The 19,882-nt window shown below is 46.4% G+C and overlaps 1 protein-coding gene across 4 annotated transcripts in view; it reads right to left on the bottom strand.

Annotated features, from left to right (window-relative positions):
- Positions 1-19,882, bottom strand: part of LOC146870694 (plasma membrane calcium-transporting ATPase 4-like) — a 1,872,989-nt gene that overhangs the window by 63,624 nt on the left and 1,789,483 nt on the right. For all 4 annotated transcript variants that reach the window (XM_085646147.1, XM_085646144.1, XM_085646145.1 and 1 more), the window contains 2 exons: positions 18,435-18,542; positions 17,687-17,869 (listed from right to left, as the gene is read on the bottom strand). In XM_085646147.1, coding sequence (XP_085502273.1) covers positions 17,687-17,869; positions 18,435-18,542 — 291 coding nt within the window. The remainder of the gene's footprint in view (positions 1-17,686; positions 17,870-18,434; positions 18,543-19,882) is intronic.

Here is a 19,882-nt window from a genome sequence, read left to right on the forward strand (position 1 = left end):
TTTGAAAATTCCAAGACTATGATGGTGACTGTGCCTGCCTTTTTCCCTAGACCAACAAAGGTCTTTACAACTTGGGAGTCCCATTTCCTTCTGGGCTAGCTAGGACAAATCCAAATTCTAACTGCATAGACTAGGGCTTTGGCAGACAAGTGTGCCAGCGGCATGTAGGAGATGTTTCCACTTGGGTGTTCCCCCTGAGCTCTCAATGAAGCAGCTTGATGCCTTCTAGCTCAACTGATAATCATGTCTTAGGCACACAGTTTCGCCTTTCTGTTCTGGAACTGTAACTGCCCTTTCCAATCTTCTTTTCTGTACAGTACTGCATATCCTAGTTACCCTTTGTATAGATTGATATGTCATGTGCCCAAAAGTAATCTGTAATTAAATATACACACCTAACTTTTTTTTTTTACAATTCTCACACAAGTTTATATTTCCCATGTTGGGTGAAGCATTTGCTTGGGTTTGCAAAGGGTGTGTTTGAGTACGGCTACCACTTTTAATCTTTGCACTGCGTACTCTGTCACCAAGGTGGGTTATTGATGCCATGTGGTAACTGAAGATTAGGTCGATCTCTCAATATGCTCTCAAAGAACGCACAACACACGTTTTGGGTTATGATGCTAAATGTGAGACAAGTAATAGGAGGGAAAAAGAAAGGAAGCAGGAGAGGCATGGAGAGAGAGAGAGACAGTCATATTCCAACAGAGAGAGAGACAGTGGAGGTGATTGATTAATACCAGGTAAGAGCCAAGAGAGCCAGATAAGAGGGAGGGCAAGAGACAAAGTGGGGCACGCATTTGAGCTGTGCAGAATCAATGCAAAATGAAGAGGAAGACGAGGAGAAGCATAGTAATAGAAATGGAGGGGAAGCTTGAAATTACAAGGGGTACAGATGACGTCATAACAGCAATTACACAGATGTACAAGAGAGATGGAGAGAATTATTGGTTGGAAAAAAATCAGGAGTAGGGAAGGCGTGATGAAAAACAGAACATAGGAGTAGGATACACAGGAATACAAAGTCACCAGGGTAGGCAGAAATAGGGAAAGCAAAAAAGACCATTTTACTTAGATTGATATACAAGACTGCAGTACAATGTCCAAAAACAAAAAATTTCCAGAAAAGCTGGTTTCTATAGAGCACCGAGATTCATATTGCGTTCTCATTGGTGTAACTTCTATTCTACTGCTTTAAAATTAAAATGTTTTGGTCAAAGCACAATCTAACACATGGACATAATATATATATATGAAAAAAAATAAAACAAGGCATCCTGTAGAGAGAGAGAGGGTTAGATCAGAGTGAAGGAAAAAGAGTAGCTATATCCATCTCATTTGGTGTGGGTAGTGGTCTGTAGCCCACTCAGCAGGATCTATAGCATGCACCTTTAGAAAGAAATCCACCGGGAGGCAGGGCAACAATATTATTCAGGGTAGACCTAAGTGGAATTCAGATTTTTTTTCCATGCAATGTTCCTTGGAGCATCTTGTACATTTCAGGATCTCAGCAGAAATGCCACGAACGAGAGACACAAGTACATTTAGAGAGAAAGATGGGATATGTAGAATATAAATATATAACGAAGGTGAGAGAGAGAGAAACAGATACTTTCCTAACGTACAAGTTTCTATAATAAGTAATTGTCATAAATAAAGATTTCTCAAAAACGTGTGAGTCAAAGATCCTTTAAAACGGGCCACTCCACAAATATTATGTCAGACAAAATTGGTACCCATAAACTCTTCTCTTTATTATTCACTATGAACATTATGCCTGTTGACTATTCACTACAGTAATCTGAGGTGCATTTGGGGAGATCATGTAGGATCCTGAATGGAGGACTGGAAGAATGACCACTTCTCCAGAGCCAACAACTTATAAGACCCCGCTTCTATCTTCCCAGGAAAATCAACGTAAAAGACTTCACTTCTCTCCACATGATCCGAAGAGTGGGTTACCTGTGAGCGGAAGGTTCAGCATCCCTTGTTGCACATCAGCATTTATGCAGGCAGAGTTAGTCAGAGAGCGCCACAGAGAGATTCCATGGCACTATCTAAAAGCTGAGATGACAGAAATATCTGCTGCTGCTGCATAGATCACTTGCTTTGACTCCATAACATATTAGGTGCATTTGGAATGGAGACAATAACTGCAGACAATCGTCTTGAGGGCATTCAGCACTGAATATCAGGAAGTTGAAGGCTGGGTGGACCTGCTGGGATTCAAACCTGTGGCCAAGAGTCCCAAAACAGATTCATGCAATGGACAACTGAGATACCAGACAGAGCTCCAGAAGGCCTAAGTTGGCTATCTCCTGAATCTCTAGACTCTCTTCTTTGAGGATATGGTCCATAAACTAAACCTATATATAAATACCCAAAAGTATCAGCAAAGTGACGGGAATGGACTTGCAGCTTACATGATTGTGGTAGATACTGTACATAGTTTACAAATGGATGCTTTTGTTTTCCTTACTCAGTGGAATTGAGGATGGGTTTGGGTTTAAATATTTTTATTAAGTTTGCAAGACCAAAGACACAACCACATACAGACCGCTGTGGACATGTGATGCGATGTGAATACCACCAAAGTCGGTGGCTGTATAATAATACGTAACTGTACATAACCCGCAGTGCAATAATATACAAAATTAAACAATAAAACATCATCCTCCCCACCTATCCCGCCCCGCGCCTCCCCTCTAAGCTATATCTAGGCCCCCTGACCATGCCTCTCACCCCCAGCTTGACCCACCTCTGCGAGCCGTAGCAGCCTTAGATACCTGGGGCATGTGACTTCTCGGAATTCAGTGGCCAACATCAACAGGAATGTTCGCCACAGCTCCCCATATTTAGTTCCCTCCCCTGCCAGGGTGAGCGCCAGCTTCTCCATCCCCAAGACATACCACAGACGATGTAACCAACCCGTGAAGGCTGGGGGCGCAGATGTGCGCCAATGTGCCAGAATGTTTTGTGTTGGAGACCCCAATGCTATAGCGATCTGCCTTCCTCTACTCCTCTACGGGATTTCAATGGATAGGTCACGGGATTAGGAAGACCCAATAGGACGTATGCCGGAAAGCGTGGTATCTCCGTCTCGAAGTGCTTATCCACCTCATCCAACACCTGTGTCCAGTACGGTTGAATGTGTGCGCACTCCAAGAGTAGTTGCACTAGGTTGCCTACTTGGCCACAACCGCGCCAACACGTCGCATCCCGGGTATGGTCCATGTCATGTAAGCGCTCCGGGGTATAGTACCAGTATGTCGCTATCTTTGTGAATGTCTCCGTGAGTCCCATGTGATATGCTGAATGCCTGGCTCTATAGTATATGTCGTCCCATTCCTCTACCCAACTCCCGTTCCCACCTTTCCCTGCTGGGGTTGTGAGTGTGTGCATGTGTCAACTGTAGTGTCTTATAAAGGTCCGATATGAGTTTTCGATCGGACGTACGCGTGAGAAGCCATCTTTCATAGGAGGAAAACCTCCTGTCTGCCCCAGAGCGGACCTGTGGTTGGAGCGCCCAGTGCCTCACCTGGAAGTACCGATGTCTCTCTGCCTCCTGAAACCCAAATTCCTGCTTCATTTGCGTAAACGAGTGAACTCCTTCCGGGTCATAGACATGATACAAAAACCGGCACTCTGCCGTTTCCCAGTTTGAAAATGCCGCCTTATCCATCCCCGGGACAAAATCGGGGTTGTCTGTCAGAGGCGTGAGCGGGGATGGAAAGGTTGTGAGGTTATGTTTGGCGTTAGTGGCATCCCACACCTCTAAGGGGACTCGAGTGATGTGTGAGGCATATAGGTTAGAAGGTCTGTGAGGCCTACGCAGGAACGGTATGGCCTGCAAGGGGCGAGCCGCCACCGCCTGATCTTGGAACAGCCAGTGTTTATAGGATTCCCACCTACTCCACTCCACCAGGTACCGTAACTGTGCCGCCTGAAAGTAGAGCTGAAGATCCGGGACGCCTAGTCCCCCGAATTCCGGAGCGAGCACTACCAAGGCACGTCTCATGCGTGGTTTCCGGCCATTCCAAATGAATTGGGCCAGCTCGGATTGGGTCCGGCGAATCCAGTCGGCCAGCGGTCGGAAAAGGTATGGTACGGAAGAGATAGAGGATCTGCGGCAGAATAGTAATTTTTACTTCCGCCACCCTGCCCAACCACGATAGGGGTAGTGTTTCCATCGGCCCAGTTCCCGGCGCATTTTCCGGCGCAAAATAGTATAGTTGACCTCAACTACTGCTTGAAGTGAGGGAGCCAACTGAATCCCCAGGTAGGGGATCGCGTCCGTCGCCCACTGAATGGGAAGTACGGACTGCAAATAATCCCGTGTAGGTCCTGACAAGGACAGATCGAGGGCCATAGACTTATCAGTGTTCACCTTGAATCCCGCAACTCGGGCAAAGGCGTCCAATTCTGCCAAACACGCCGCAACGCGGATCTCGGCTCGGTGAGCGATATCAGCACGTCGTCTGCATATAAGCTAATAGTGCGGGTAAACCCCCCGAATCTGATCCCCCGTACCTCCGGGTTTTGCCGTATTCTTTGAGCTAGAGGCTCCATATAGAGGGCGAAAAGAAGGGGGGATAAAGGACATCCCTGCCTCGTGCCTCTCTCAATATGGAATCGGGAGGAAGTGTGGCCATTCACTCTAACCGTCACAGTGGGAAATTTATAGCAGTTAAATATGTATGTGCGAAACCGTTCCCCCACCCGACCCTCTCCAGCACCTGTTCCAAATACGGCCAATGTACTCGGTCGAATGCCTTTTCGGCATCAATGGCCAGCAGCATGTACTCGCCTGGCACCCGAGTAGCCTTCTCGATGAGGTGTTATCTGCCGTTTGTCGTTCCAGGATAAACCCAGCTTGATCCGGGTCAATGAGGCTAGTCATGTAGGGACCAAGACGGGCTACCAGGATCCCTGTGTATAATTTGAGGTCTACGTTAAGGAGGGAGATTGGGCGGTACGATCCACACCGGGATCTATCCTTCCCAGGTTTGGGGATCACCGCTATAGAGGCTTCCAAGAGATCCCTATGTATTGCCCCTGGAGTGGCAAAGGAATTAAACAACCGGGTGAGGATCGGGGCAAGCACGGCGCAATACGTCTAATAAAAAATCGTGGAGAAGCCGTCTGGGCCGGGTGCCTTCCCCAGTTTCAGACGAGATATAGCTGCTATGACCTCCTCCTGCCGAATTTCCCCATCTAAATGGTCAGCTTGATCCGCAGTCAATGTAGGTAAAGTAACGGAATCAAGAAAGGCCGCCCCCTCCGAGCTATCCAGTGAGTCTCCGGCATAAAGAGTTGCATAGAAGTCATGGAACACCTCCGCTATAGCCCCGTCCTCGGACGCACAGGTGCCATCCGGTCGGGCGATAGTCTTGACCCCGCGCTGCTGATGTACTTCCCGCAATTTGTGATCAAGGAGACGCCCGCATTTATCCCCACCGGTGTAGTATGCATGCTTCAGCCGCAATGCCGCAAATTCCGCTCTATCCTGATCCAACGCCGCTAGCTGGTGACGTACGGCTTTAAGCTGTCGCCACACCCTCGGGGCTCCTGTTCTCTGGTGCATCTGCTCTAGTTCCCGGGTCCGCTGCATGAGATCGTCCCGCTTACGTCCACGCTCTCTGTTGTCTGCCGCCGACAAAGCTATAAATTCCCCCCGGATTACCGTCTTCATGGCCGCCCATTGTATTGCCAGTGTGGTGTCTGAGTTTGCATTATGTAACGTGTATTCGTCTATGGCGTGACGTATGTGTTGGACAATGTCTAATCGGTGCAGTAGAGTGTCCCTGAGTCGTCAAACCCTGGCTGGTCGGGATGTGGGCGGAAGGGCAAGAGTGGCCAGAACCGGGGCATGGTCCGACAAAGCTGCCACTCCAATCTCCACCGTCCTCGTGAGTGTGCGGATCGAGTCGGAGGCTAAGAAATGATCCAGTCGAGCGTATGTCTTGTGGGCGTTAGAGTACAATGAATATTCCCTTGAGTGAGGATGAAAGCTGCGCCATAGGTCACAAAGCCCCAGGTCCTGTATATGTGCAACCCCTTCCGCTGACAATGCCCCTTTGTGATGGGTGCGTTGACTGGACCTGTCCCTGTGATTGTCAAACACAAGATTGAAGTCACCCCCTAGAATAATATTGCGGTCCGTCGTGGCAGTAGCCTCTACCAGAGCGGAGTGTAGAAATCGTTCCTGGTCTTCATTCTGGGCATATAGGGAACCAACCGTAAATGTCTGACCCCCCTAGGGCAAAGCGGAAGACCAGTAATCTTCCCCGGATCTCGGCCACTCTGTGAAGAACCTCCCCCCGGAACTTCTGAGCCACTAGTATCGCTACTCCCGCTGTCTTAGTAGCGGCCGAAGAGAATAACTGAGTTGGGAATTTCCGCGACTTAAGACGGTGACAATCTCTCAGCAATAAGTGGGTTTCCAGTAAAAGGCACAGATCCGCCTGGGAGTTTTCCAGACAGGACAGAACAGCCCTACGCTTCATGGGATTATTAAGACCCCTCACATTAAGGGTAAGAACTTTAAGTGTGGTGACAGGCATGTGCACGATCCTCCCTCACTTGCAACCATAAGTGGGCGCCCCTCGGTGTCACTCCTATCAGCGCGTCCAACGGTGGTCGGGGCCGTGTGTGGGCACCATCAGACTTTTGAGTTGTACAAAGAAGGTAAACACAGAGCATCGGGATCCCTCCCCCAACAAACCCCCAATAACACATTATCAAAAACAACTCGCAACCATTACAAAGAACTCTTAGTCCATCACTTGTCAGTGATCGGTGAGAAAACATCTGGGTAAGATCTTCCCCCTGTGGAACGGAAGCCCCCCTCCCGCCAACGATCCACCTCTGAGGACGCAGGATGCAGCTAGCCGGTAGTTATCTGTGCAGAGGCAGACCGGTTCAGGACATGTTAATCCAATGGAGGCGGCCTCCAGAGCGGATCTCTGGCTCTCCGCTATGGCTGCCGCCGGGGGCCTCTTGGGGCGACGCCTGCAACTCTGTTGGCGCCATTGAGCCCTGGATTTCTCAGGCCCCACCTTAGGAGACTCCCCGCCGGTCTCCCCATCCGGAGGATCAAGGCCCAGAATCGTGCATGCTTCCGACAAGGAACGCAATTGGAACAGTTTATTGTCTTTACGGAACACCAGCCGAAAAGGGTGACCCCAGCTATAGGGAATGTCGTGTTGTTGAAGGTGCATAGTGACAGGCTTGAATGTTCGCTGCTTTTGCAATGGGAGTGCAGATAAGTCCTGAAACAGAACCGGTGACTGACCCTGAAACTGAATGGGGTGCAGCTGGCGTGCTTTCTGGAGGATGGTTTCTTTAGTGCGATAGTCCTGGACACACACTAGGATGTCCGACGGGGAAGCCGTCGACGCTCTCAGAGGGCCTACTCTGTGCGCACGATCTATTCAGATCTCAGCCTCCGGCGGGTTGCCCAGAATGTGATTAAAGAGCTTCTGTGAGTAGGCGAACAGATCCTTCGACCCATCATCCACTTTCACTCCCCGAATCCGAATGTTGTGACGACGGGAACGATTTTCCATGTCCTCGAGGTGGGTTTGGAGGTCTACTTGTTGATCATGGAGCCGTATGATCTCTTGCTGTAGCTCCGAGATCTCCACATCTCGGCCATCGCTCTTTCCTTCCAGATCCGCTACCCTCTCGCCAATAGAATCCACATCGCGACGAACCTCCTTTAGTTCCGAGGTGAATTCCTGCTTGAGTGCGCGAATGTCCTCCCTCAATGCGCCGAACATAGATTCCAGGAACGCCCTGGTGACGGGCTCCGTTCCACTCCCCTCCGTCGCCGCTCCTCTCGAGGCACCAGCCTCCGCCCCAGAAGCCATCTGGCCGGCCGGACCTTAGCCAAACAACTCCTTAATCGACCTGCCCTGCCCTGCCTCTTCTTAGCTGTGGGCATAGCCCACTCTGTCCGGGTCGCAGGGAACACTTCGGGTCCAACCCCTCTGTCTCTACTCTCTCACCGCAGGCGCCACACGGTCCAAACCCCCGATTCGTGGTGGGGTGTCGGTCTTCAGGAGCCAGGTGGGCAACCCGACTCCCCTCCTAGGCCCGGATGGTGACTCCTTGCCTACCGTGACCCTGCGGGCACAGATGCTGTTGGGGTGGGCGTCGGACCGCGCAGCCACAGCGCCAGCCTCCACCCGTCCCGTTCCTACTGTGTGGCTCCTGTAGCCGATGCGCCCTTGTAGGTCCCGTTGTTGCGCGGGCCCACTTCCACCAGCAGGCCTGCCTCTCAATGGGATCACCCGCTGAAGTCACTCCGCCGGCCTCCAATGTCGCGGGGCCGGGGCGTCCCCTCGATGCTTCCCGCTCCGCTGCGATAAAGGCCCCGAGGCCGTCCCTTCCAGCGGCAATGGGGGCCTTCCCCTGGCGCTCTCCTCATGCGGCGTGCCTCGTTCCCTCCAGCGCCGCAGTGCTGCACCAGCCAACTGCCGCCGTCTTTCCGCTGCCACCGCCTCTGCTGCAGGAGTGACCGCCGCTCCCCAATCAACCAGTCCCCCCCCCCCCCCCCCGGGAGGTCAGCGACCCCGTTTCGTGAGGGCGTCGGCTCGTACTGGGGGGAAGGAAAGGGGGCGCGGTGCGCACTCACCGGCTCGGCATTCGGTGTCGGTGGCGTCCTCACTCCTCGCCGCTGCTCCGCGAGCCTCGCGCCACCACCTTCACTGCTCCGGGGCCGCTACGTCGCTGGTTCCTCGGCGGGGGCAATCTCTGGCACCTCGGTACCGCCGCCTCTGCCTCTGTGCCGGCCGTCTCCCCTGCCTCTCTGATTGCCGCTTCGTCCCCTCCAGCCGGCGTCGCAACTTCAGGGCCCCTCCTCCCAGCCACCTTAGCCTCGGCTAGGTGTCGGCCTCCTGCGCGGCCGAGCTCTGACAGCGCCTCCGACACCCCCACAGCCACCCGCACTGGATCCGGAACCGGCCACCAGCCGCTCGCGACGATCACGGGGTCGTTCCTGCTCTCGGGCTCTGCCCTGCGTGTGCCGATGACGGTCCACGGACCGGTGCTAGAGTGATCGTTGGCGGGAGCTCGCAGGCAGTACGTCTGCTCACTCTGCCATCTTGACTCCGCCCCTGAGGATGGGTTTGATGGAACATAGCTTTTAGCCACTGCAGAGACTATAACTGACGCAGAATAAATTTTATGCTAGAGAGTTGCTGCCTTCATCATTAGTCAGTATTAAAGGAGGCATCGGGTAAACAATCCCACAATAGGTTTTCCAACCATACCAGACTACATGAAACAAAGGGACATTTCAGAACCCTTATTGCTGGAAATTGTTGATGATGTATTATTAGGTAAGAGGACAAGCGTTTTTCTTTTCTCTGGCTGGTCCTTTTACAAAGATACCCATGGAGAGTTCCAGTAGCCTTGAAACCAATGAGGCAAGACGTCTCAATGCAGCCCAATGTTGGAGTGTCCCAATCGCAGATGTTGCAGCCTAGTGGTCAGGTAATCGAAAGCGTAGTTTTGTCGCACCTTTGTTTATGACCTAATGGAATGTGGCAATCATCTACTGGGGAAACGCTGGATGGGCAGCCTGTAGGAAAAAATGTAAGTATTATCCACTACGATGACTAGTGGAAAGTGGTATCCATTTGAGAAGTTAGGTGCCTCCTTAGATCGTAAGAAAATGATAGTTTCTGCAGTAGAATAGCAGAAAGCTTTTCTTCCTTTGAGTCTCTGAGACAGCAGGTGCACTTCAATTCTTGTGGCTACCATAACCCAAAGGGAAAGAGATTTGCTTTAAGGCAAGACTTGAGTGCCTTGATGACGAGTTTTCTGGCATATGATTCAGAGGAGGAACTGGGCAGAAAGAACATTTCTGGAGAGATTTGACAGAGATTGAGAATGGCTAACTAAATGTCTTAGATGGTTCAAGTTGGTTTAAAGTGAACCTCTTAGTAGCATGTGTGTTGACATCCAGTGCTTTCACATTAAGGGCTCTGTTGCTGCATTCTATGATGGATATCTCAACTGAGGGACAACTGATGAAAAGAATGACATTCTTCGAGGCCAATAGAACTTTTGAAATCCCGTCTCTCAATGTTGATCAGAAACAGTGTTCACAGTACTTGTTTGGAATCTTGTCTGGGGATCAACAGGCATCTAAGGAAGACACTTGAGGAGAGATGGGAGTTTTCTAGCTTTCTCCGATGGTTAGACCCCTCCATTAGTAGGAAAAGACAAACAATGTTTTAACACTTGCTTCCTTTGAGATAAATATCTTCTCTATTCTCTCTGCCAAAAAAGGCATTCTACAACAGTCTAGTGGTCAGAAGAGATAGCGATCATCTTTTTCTGTTTTCTTTACCTCACGAAATTGATAATTCATAAAGACTATAGGCATGACTGGAAAGCTATTAAAAAGAGGCAAGTATTCAGACTGCAACAGTACTGCACACTGGCATGGTTCGGGAGGAAGCATGAAACTAAACAGGCAGAACAGTTTTCTTCCATGGAAGGTTGTTATGCCTATCTCTCACTTTCATTGATTTTTTATGGTATTCAGCTTAAATCTTTGAAATTGTTGAAAGTTATCAGTGTAAGGTTTTCTTACGCTTGAAACTAATTACGACAGCACACTTGATAAGGCACAAGGACCAAATTATTTGCACTGCGACTGAAGCAGTCCTCTTATGTGGTTGAATTATGAATTACTATTGTGGAGCAGGTCAAATGAATCATTATCAATACAACATACATATGCCCCGATTACGAATATCATTGCACTGGCAGTTAGCAAACTCTGCTCCTGAAATTGACATTACAGTGTAGTAGCACAGCTCCAGTATCATGCAATAACCAGTTAAATTCCATGGAATGGGGAATAACCATAAGGAACTTGGTTGTAAAGTCACACTGTATTCCCAGTTCCATTGGCTTTAAAGCATACATTCAGCACCAGCTCTAAGCAGATGGCAAATGTTTGCTGCGGTTTCTGTGGTGCGGTGGGGGAGGAAGAAGTGGGGAGAAGCGGAAGGTAAATTCTAGCAGGTTGGAGCATTCTATGCTCCCACTTACCTGAAGAAAATGGTGAAAGAGACTTGGCTGCTGCAGCAGCTAGAACCTCTTATGATTTTAGAGTTGGAATTACTGCCCTGTAAAATCAGGTCCTGTATTAAAACACCTGAAAAAAATGGGTGTGAAAGCACCAGCTCACTCAGAATCAGGCTAAGTGGAACTCCATATAGTAATTCCACTCCACATGTCTTCTAATCAGGGCCATAGTCTTTGATCGGAAAGTCTAAACTTCCACTGGAAGCCATCTTAATATGGAAAATAATTAACTGTAAGTAGCATCAAGAAAATATCTCCGCATGGAGAGGAATGACGAGTTGTAGGCAATAGTGGGGCTTGTTACATCTGTATCCAGTCTGACTGATGTGAATGGATCGCCCAAGACAATAATGAGTTTGAGTGCTGAGTTTTACCATGCTTTTTCACAAATACTCTGTCTTGGGGAAAAAGTCTTGGAAGAACTGAGCACTCTTCCTTATCTTGGCGTAACATTATCAAAGTACAGCATTTTTCATAGGAACAGCAGACCAGTGGCATTGGAGCAGAAATATGGAAAGGACTTTCACAACAAATTGATAACATAACATGTGTATTTGTAAAGCGCACGATTACCCGTAGGTGTCCTGGCGCTGAATAACAGATGTTAATTGTTACCCAACTCAATGGTACTCATTTTATCGACTTCAGATGGATGAAAGGCTGAGTGGACCCGCCGGGGTTTGAACCTGTGACCATGAGGTCGAACACAGGCCCCTGCAGTGGCTGCTTTAGTCCACTGAGCCACCAGACCCGGCTAAAGTGATCCATGTCGAGACTGGATGTGCTTGGCCTATGGGTTGGATATATGGGGCCTTACAACTTTGCACCACTTAATTTCAGCATCTAGTGGTGGTAAATGTAACCTGCCTTTGAGCAATAATAAATTTCATATTCAAAACAATGCCTGGTTTTTCTTTCTGAGCGAGTAAGCTCTCAAGCAATAACAAGGTCAACAGGTTACTTAGCCAAAGCTAGGAAAAAACATAGCCTGGAGCAGTAAAATGAGCACTTCTGTTGCCTGCACTCTTTTACACCTATGTTCCCTTGGGTCAGGTTTTAATTGCCTCAAGAGACTTCGCTTTAGCCAATAAGTTTTAGGAGAAGCATTTTAGTATACATTTCAGTGTACTGCATTTGCCACTTTATATTCTTTAGAATGCTTTTCAGAGCCAGAAGTAATTTTTAGGGAGCCAAAACGTTTGTCAGGTACATTTTTATATATATGATCTTGTCTGTATAAGCAAACTACCAACATGGCTTTAAGGACATCAGCTGTATGATCCTGGATCTGAAAATTATGACGACATTTATGTTAATAGTGATATCCCGTTACCTTTCCAAGTCTTACCAGTTTCTCTGTACGGATATATTTATTATTCTCCAATTGAGAAAAACGCTTTCAACTTTATAGGATTCTTCATTATGTTTTCTGCATTATCTTACTATAACGTGAATCACAGCAACTCTATGCTGCAGCTGTCTGATGTATTCTTTCCAAGTAGGGGTGGCCGAATTGCAAAATATACTTGAGATGTTGTCTACACAGCAATTATGACTGATTAAGTACACAGCTTTTGTCATTTTAAGGAATTTGAGACAAGCCTTTAGTTCATGAAGAATGTCTAATCTGCAAAACGCCTTCCTAAACAGTTGTGACACGTTGGGAGGAGGGGGCTGGATCGGTTAATCAGGGCCTGATACAGAGTTAACCATATTAAGGTGGTAAGCAATATGTCCTAAAACAGAGGTTGCCACATTACGACAGACCACAGAATTGGCCATGATCAGATCCAGATTCTGGTGGACTCCTTAGGAATATCATAACTTGGTGAAATTTCAGCCTGGTAAAAAAGGATGATGATTCAGACTTAAAAGTTGCACTCAGCTTTACTCAAGCTGCTGGAAGTAGCTCATTAACTGCCATTTTTCTTGAAGAATAATTTAGCATTAATGTTTTTTTCTGATCAATGCCCAATCTTTCCACATATTCTTTATCTTTGACGTATCCCCAAGCGTTACAGTTGATAAGGAAATAGTTTTTGCAATACAGACATCTGTTATGAGGTGGTGTAGCTGCTGTACCAGATGCAGATCTACAAAAAATTATTCAGTGTACTGATTTTGCTGATCCATGTAGGTGCCATCCATGCCATGATAGTCATTCCTTTTAATATCCATAATCCAAATAAGTTTGGACAAACAAGAGAGCAGCCAACATTATAAACAAAATAGTTACTGAAGAATAAATCACTTCATCAAGAAATTGTGATGATCGACGTAAGACAAACAGCTCTCAATCGAACATCACTTTTCTTGTTCACTTCAATGTGGTGGCATGAATGGTTGAATGTCTATGTGAAATTTACAGGCTAGATGTCTAAATGAGCACCCCACCTCAACAGGAATGCACTGACCCAATATGCCACTTGAGAAGTGTCTGTGCAAAACCATTTTTCTATCAACAAATTATGTGGTGTGGCTCACCCTCCAGGATTATTTAGGAATTTTCATCATACTATACTAGCTCAAACAGCTGACTAAAGAACAGATGTCACTGAGTTTTCAAATTCTGCTGAAGAGACCAAGTATGCAGATGAGCATGAAGTACTTGAAACTTGCAGGAGTGGGATAGGAGGGGGGTGAATTAGAGGCTTTTTTTTTCTTTTATCTCAAGGAAGCATGTATTAGAGTTTTGTTTGGAACACAAGTTTGAGGATCATAGGGCTCTCGGTTCTGCGTGTCGTATCCATCACGCACAGACCACAGTCTGAGTGCCTCTAAAGGGAGGTGGTGGGTGGGTAGGGGGGTCCTGGAGGAAGGGAGGGTACTAAAGAAAAAGCATACCCAGAAACGAGAAAGAAATGTGTTTATAAAAGGATCACTTCATGTATGGAGGGGAAAAGAAATGAGCAGAGGTATTCCAGGCGGGCACGGAATTAATATCAGATGGGGAGGTTAACTATCTGCTCATAGAATGTGGGTGGACTGAATAATAGAGGGAAAAGGTCAAAGGTTGGCAGAGTTTGTGAGGACTAATGCCTTTGATATAATGTGTCTGCAGGAGACCCACATCCCATGGGAGAAGAAGGGTTTGCTTGGCATTAGGGGCTATAATATGCTGGTTTGTACGTCTCAGAGTTCAAATATTCGAGCAAAGATTGCCTTAGGACAGGCTAAACGTAAGGCCGCAGATGCACTGGGAAGTGGGCAATGGTAGAAGCTAGATGTAGGGCTTACAGTGTGTGCGGTCCATGGTTCAAACCAAGATGGTCCAAGAATCTTTGAAGATCTTGAGCTGGAGCTTGCGGCATGGCCTTGTCCATCAATTATGTGTGGAGATTTTAATATCTCCCTGAATCCTTGCCAAGGACAGTTAAATCAAGGGGTGTACCAAGGCCGTAAGTCAAAAGTAGATAGGGCTCTATCATCTCGTATAAGCAGCCATGGCTTGGTCGATATCTGGGCTATTAAGAACCCCACTATCCCAGGGTATACATATTATTCTTTCCCCCATAGGAAATATTTCAGGATTGATTACTTCCTAGGCACGAGGGAAATACTTAATGGAGTTGGCATTAGGAAATTCCCTAAGGTGATCTCTGATCACAATCCATTAATTCTGGAAATTGAAGTCAAAAGATTCAAAAGAACTCGAAATAAATGTACCTTTGATAGAAAGCTGCTTGTAAATAAAGTCTATATTGAATACATTAAGGAATGGTCCCAAGAATTTTTTGATATAAATAGATATAGTGCTGGCAGGGGGGTTGTGTGGGATTGTTTTAAGGCTGGTCTTAGGGGCCCAATGATTAGCTTTGGGTCGGGAGGTGGCTCAAACTCAACATCAAATAATCGCCCTTAAGGCGGAAATAAATAGCTGGTTTATGCAGAAATTGGCAAAAGAGTTTCAGTCCCAGCGAAATAATGGTGGGCTAGTGGGGAGGAGACAAGCCCTACGAACTCGCCAGAAAACAGCTTGGAATTTAATATCCTCAATTAAGAAGGATGGCCAAATGCATACCGACATAGATGATATATTAAGGGTGTTTCGGGATTATTATCAACTGCTGTACCAGGATGACACGGTTACAGCTGGAACACTACAGGATATATCCCGAATATTAACCAATGCAGACCTTGATCAGGTGTTGGATAGTTTAGCTAAGGACGACCTAGAAAAGGACATCTCACTAGAGGTGGTCCTGGGAGCACTGCAAGAATTGGCATCAGGGAAGGCTGCTGGCCCGGATAAGATTCCCTTGGAAGTATATAGGATAATGCAAACCCAGATAGCCCCTCTTCTACTTGACCTTTTTAAGGGTATACAATATAGCGGGTGCCCTCCAGAATCTTGGAAAGAAACGTACATCATTATTTTTCTAAAGAAAGAAAAACCGACAGATAATCCAGCCTCATATAGGCCGATATCCCTAATTGACTCGGACACTAAAATCTATTCGAAGATATTGGCCACTCGGCTAGGGAGAGTTATAGGACATGTGGTCTCCACCTCGCAGCAGGGGTTTATCCCAGGAAAAGAAACAACGGATCATTTCCGGAGGGCTATTTGACATCATGGGTGGGACGGGGGGGGGGCTCTGATGGCTATGATCCTCCTCGATGCCGAGAAGGCATTTGACCGGGTATCCTGGACATTCTTGTGGGGAATACTGGAGTTAAAAGGCTTCGAACGGCAACTCATAATGGCGATTAAAGCTATGTATTCTGACCCAACAGCCCAACTTCAATTGATGGGGAGAGAATCAGGAAATATAATGATATCTAGGGGAACTAGACAAGGATGCCCCTGCTCGAACATTTTATTTGCTCTGTATATAAACCCATTGGTGGTAAAGCTGTTGCGGTGCCAGGAGATTAAACCAGTGATAAGCAGGGGATACGAGACCAAGGTACTAGCGCATTGAAAACGCATTTAGTTTAATTTTAGCTGAAAATTGCTGAACCACCAAGCTCTACAGAGTCTGACAAGAATACATTTGGGCTCTTTAGGTGCCATTGTCTTTGGAAGCTGGTGTAAAATAAAATGTGCCCCTGTGCAGCAAGACTGTGGTCAACTAGTGCTTCATTTAACAGAAGCAGCATTTTTTCTGTATGCCCAATCGAAATTTTATGAATAAATCAGACTTCTTATCCATAATCTATTACCATGGATGGATTCTTACAAAGATCTTCACCAGCATGTTAAGAGTCTTATTCAAATACTTTTTGGAAGAGATCTGAGTTACTAACCCTAATGCATCTCAACTGCTATGTGAAGAATATATTGTTTTCCACATACATGTCAGAATCAAACATGCAGGTAAACGCCTGTTAAACATACTAATTTGCCACTGGGGCCTCTCTAAAAGGGGAAATGGTGTCAGGGTAGTGGAACTAGAATCTTTACAAATCCTCAAAACATCTATCACATTTCCTTTTTGCAGCTGCTCATTTTGGTCATGAGACCCTTGGTTTTGTCAGATTTGCATGTTGTTGTCACATTCCTATTGCACAAACATCTCAAAGTAGTGGTGCTTTCTAGGAAAAACATGCTTCCAGAACGCCATCACTTACTCAGTGTGAATTAGTGGTCTTTAAACACAGTCCGCCTCCAAAACACACATTGTTTTTCATCTGGAAAAAGTGGTAGTAAAGAGTCTCCTTCCATCATCCAGAATGTCACATGAGAGGACTTTTCTCCCTGCCCTGTGTGCCAGCACTGATATTAGATTGACCTACTGTTTTTTTCTTGGCAGAACCAGGGCACTGACTTCTTGTGACTATCTTTATAGGCACCACTTGTGGTATGGATTGCATACAAGCCCTCAACCGAGTATATATTTGCTAGACGATTACCTCCAACACCTAATAATGCTGATGTTTGCAGGAGATGTTCCTTGCATCAAATGTCTACATATTTCACAGGAGTCAAGACAGTGGGATTCTCCGAAAATATTCTTGTCAGAGAGATATGCAGGGCAGCAATATGCACTCTGCAAGCACCACATTCTAGTTGCTTCAGCACAAAGTGATTGGCAATCTGGCAAAGTGCTGCCTCTTACTAATTTTAAACTTTTCTCAGACCCCCACAGGTTGAGATGATGATATGCAGGAAGTAGGAGTGTGATGATCAAGTAACCTTTATGTCATTCCACTTATCCTACTCATATGGCCTCATGTCTACCCAACACCCTCCTGTTTTCCCCTCTCACAATGGTCAAATTCATCACACAAACAGCATCATTTTTACATATGAAATCAGTGAGAGAATAAGCTTTTCTATGCTCCCTTCTCCTCTCCAGCCAAAGCTGATCCACTTTCTCACTCCCCATCTTCCTTATCCCCTCACCTCAAATTGGTGTTGTTTTTTGGAATAAGGACTTCAGGGGAAAAATGATCAGTACATGTGCCTTCTTTACTACAGATTACATTCTGTGCATCAAAAGAAGAAAAACCTGGACTAAGTCGGAAACATGGGGGAAAATGCTATTACCACAGGGGTCTACTGAGTCTTACAAAAAAATGAGACACTATGGGATCTCTCAATTAAGGAGAAGGAAACCTGGGCGCCAGAAACTACCTGAGTCTGTATTCGGTTGAGGCCACGGAACCAGAGGATCTGTCCACGCCGCAGCTCCATTTCAGCATGGTCAATCTCATCCTGCCCCTCAGTGAAGTCCTCCTCTGGAATATCCTCCTTTGGCATTCCATGGCCAGCCTCCTTTAAGAACTTCAGACGGCTGGTAGGGACGGTGCAGATCAACTGCAGGAAAAGAAGCAATGAGCCAACACCACTCCAGTGAAGACAACAAAAGGTAAAGTTGGGGATGGTGAAAGGAAGAGGGGCAGAGATGCTAGAACACGCATCAGGGCTGGGGAAAATTAACTAAACCAGTATAGAGATATACCGGAGGTGGAGAAGGAACATGGAAGGGAGAAGAGAAAAATAAGAGGGATTTAGATTGAGGATTTTTATGAAGGAGTGGCTAAAATAGGCCACACAAATACTTTATACATGGCAAAGCAGTGGACTCTATGTCCAAGATTGGCTCCTGCAGGGAGTTGACTGGGTGCTATTTGAATGGGAGGAGGGCGGAAATGGCTGATGTGCCAGATTACATTCACTTTGGGGAGAAAAGTTCTGAATGAGTTGGTGCGAACGTTTGCAATAAATAATGAGCATTTTTTGTACTATGGGGTTAACAGAAGTCTGGATGCATATGCAGAGGGTAACACCAGAAAATGGGGCTAAGTAAGGACAGTTACCATTTGCAGATATACATGTGTGGTGCTGGGAGTAGATGTCAGAATGCTGTGTATGTGCTTACCTGTCCCCACAACAGTTCTCCCACACCTATAAATATACACCAGAACCACTGGTCCAAGGTGAGGCCTGAACAGCTGAATGGCTTTCCGCCAAACTCCACAATAATGATCTAAGAAGAGAGATATCAAGAATTTAGCTTAGAGCCTGGCATTCATTTCCTGCTCGCAGAAACACACTAAGCTACACATGACAATCACTAAATGCTGGTGGTCACTCACTCCTGTCCTACATCTCCTTTCTACAACCAAGGGGCATGGGCCTTTGTAGAGGGAAGACCCTGGCCTACATGGTAATTTTATAGCCACAGGAACAGTCTCCTAGCCTCTTGCTTAGATCATACATCCGAAGAACAAAGAACTTACTGTGTGTCTGTGAACATACACCTGGTAATTTGCATGTTCAAGTACTCAATCTGTGATGTAGGACACACCCCAACCTTACCTCATACCTAAATCTAAAAGCCCATCTACAACTGTGACAGAAAGATCAACAATTACAGACAACAGATTGTCTACACCCTCTAACATGGCATGTAGAAAATACCATGTGCCCTGGAAAATAAACTGTTATGCCACTGTTTCCATGCTTAGCTAGAGGCAGCCCAAGAGTGTGCTTGTTCATCGAATCAGAATAACATGCTGTGAACTCTCACCATTACAGTGCATCTTGTACAAAAAGCATAAAATATTAAGGGTATGTGAGTGCACTCTACTCACCTATTAGTACAAGAAAAGCTCAAGAGCTATAGAAGCCGGATATGAATTGACAGTAGCACCAGTGCATAAATGAATAAGAAACATGGCAACATTGCACACAGACAGAAGAAATGGGGCGAATTTTCACCCTATTGCCGGACGCACTGTGATCATGTAGGCATACCGCTGAAGTTAATACAGATTTCATCATGATTTTATTCACATTTAATCCAATGTTGCAAGTTTTCCATGGGTCACATGAGAGATAGCTTAAACTTCACAATATAACCTTAAAGCTGCAGAAATGCCCATCCAGGCTTAATTCGATAGTTAAGAGGGTGTGTAAATAATCCTTTTAGGTTCATCCCGATCACCCAATGCATTTCGGGCCCGTTTTTGGCCCTTCGTCAGGAGTGTTCTACAAATTTTAAAAGAACATCATTGTAAGATCATACATTTAAATTGTAAACTGTGTTCATTATTTACAATACTGCTGGTCGTTGTCCCCTGATTCATTTAGCAAAATTAACGTCTTTCCGCTAACCGTAGCTGAAACAAAGACACTGAATTAATGTCTAAATCCACTTATCTCCACCTCCCTCTTTTTACGTCTGTTACAACTCGACTTTAATAACCTCATATAACAGTGCTATTGACTGTGCATCCAAGCGTTCTATGTTTTATCTTTATCCTCCAACGATACCATCAGTTATGCCAGAATGTTTACCTTTACGATGTCCTCTTCATAATCTCC

This window comes from Triturus cristatus, chromosome 1_1 (assembly GCF_964204655.1).
Source record: "Triturus cristatus chromosome 1_1, aTriCri1.1, whole genome shotgun sequence".
Lineage (NCBI taxonomy): Eukaryota > Metazoa > Chordata > Amphibia > Caudata > Salamandridae > Triturus > Triturus cristatus.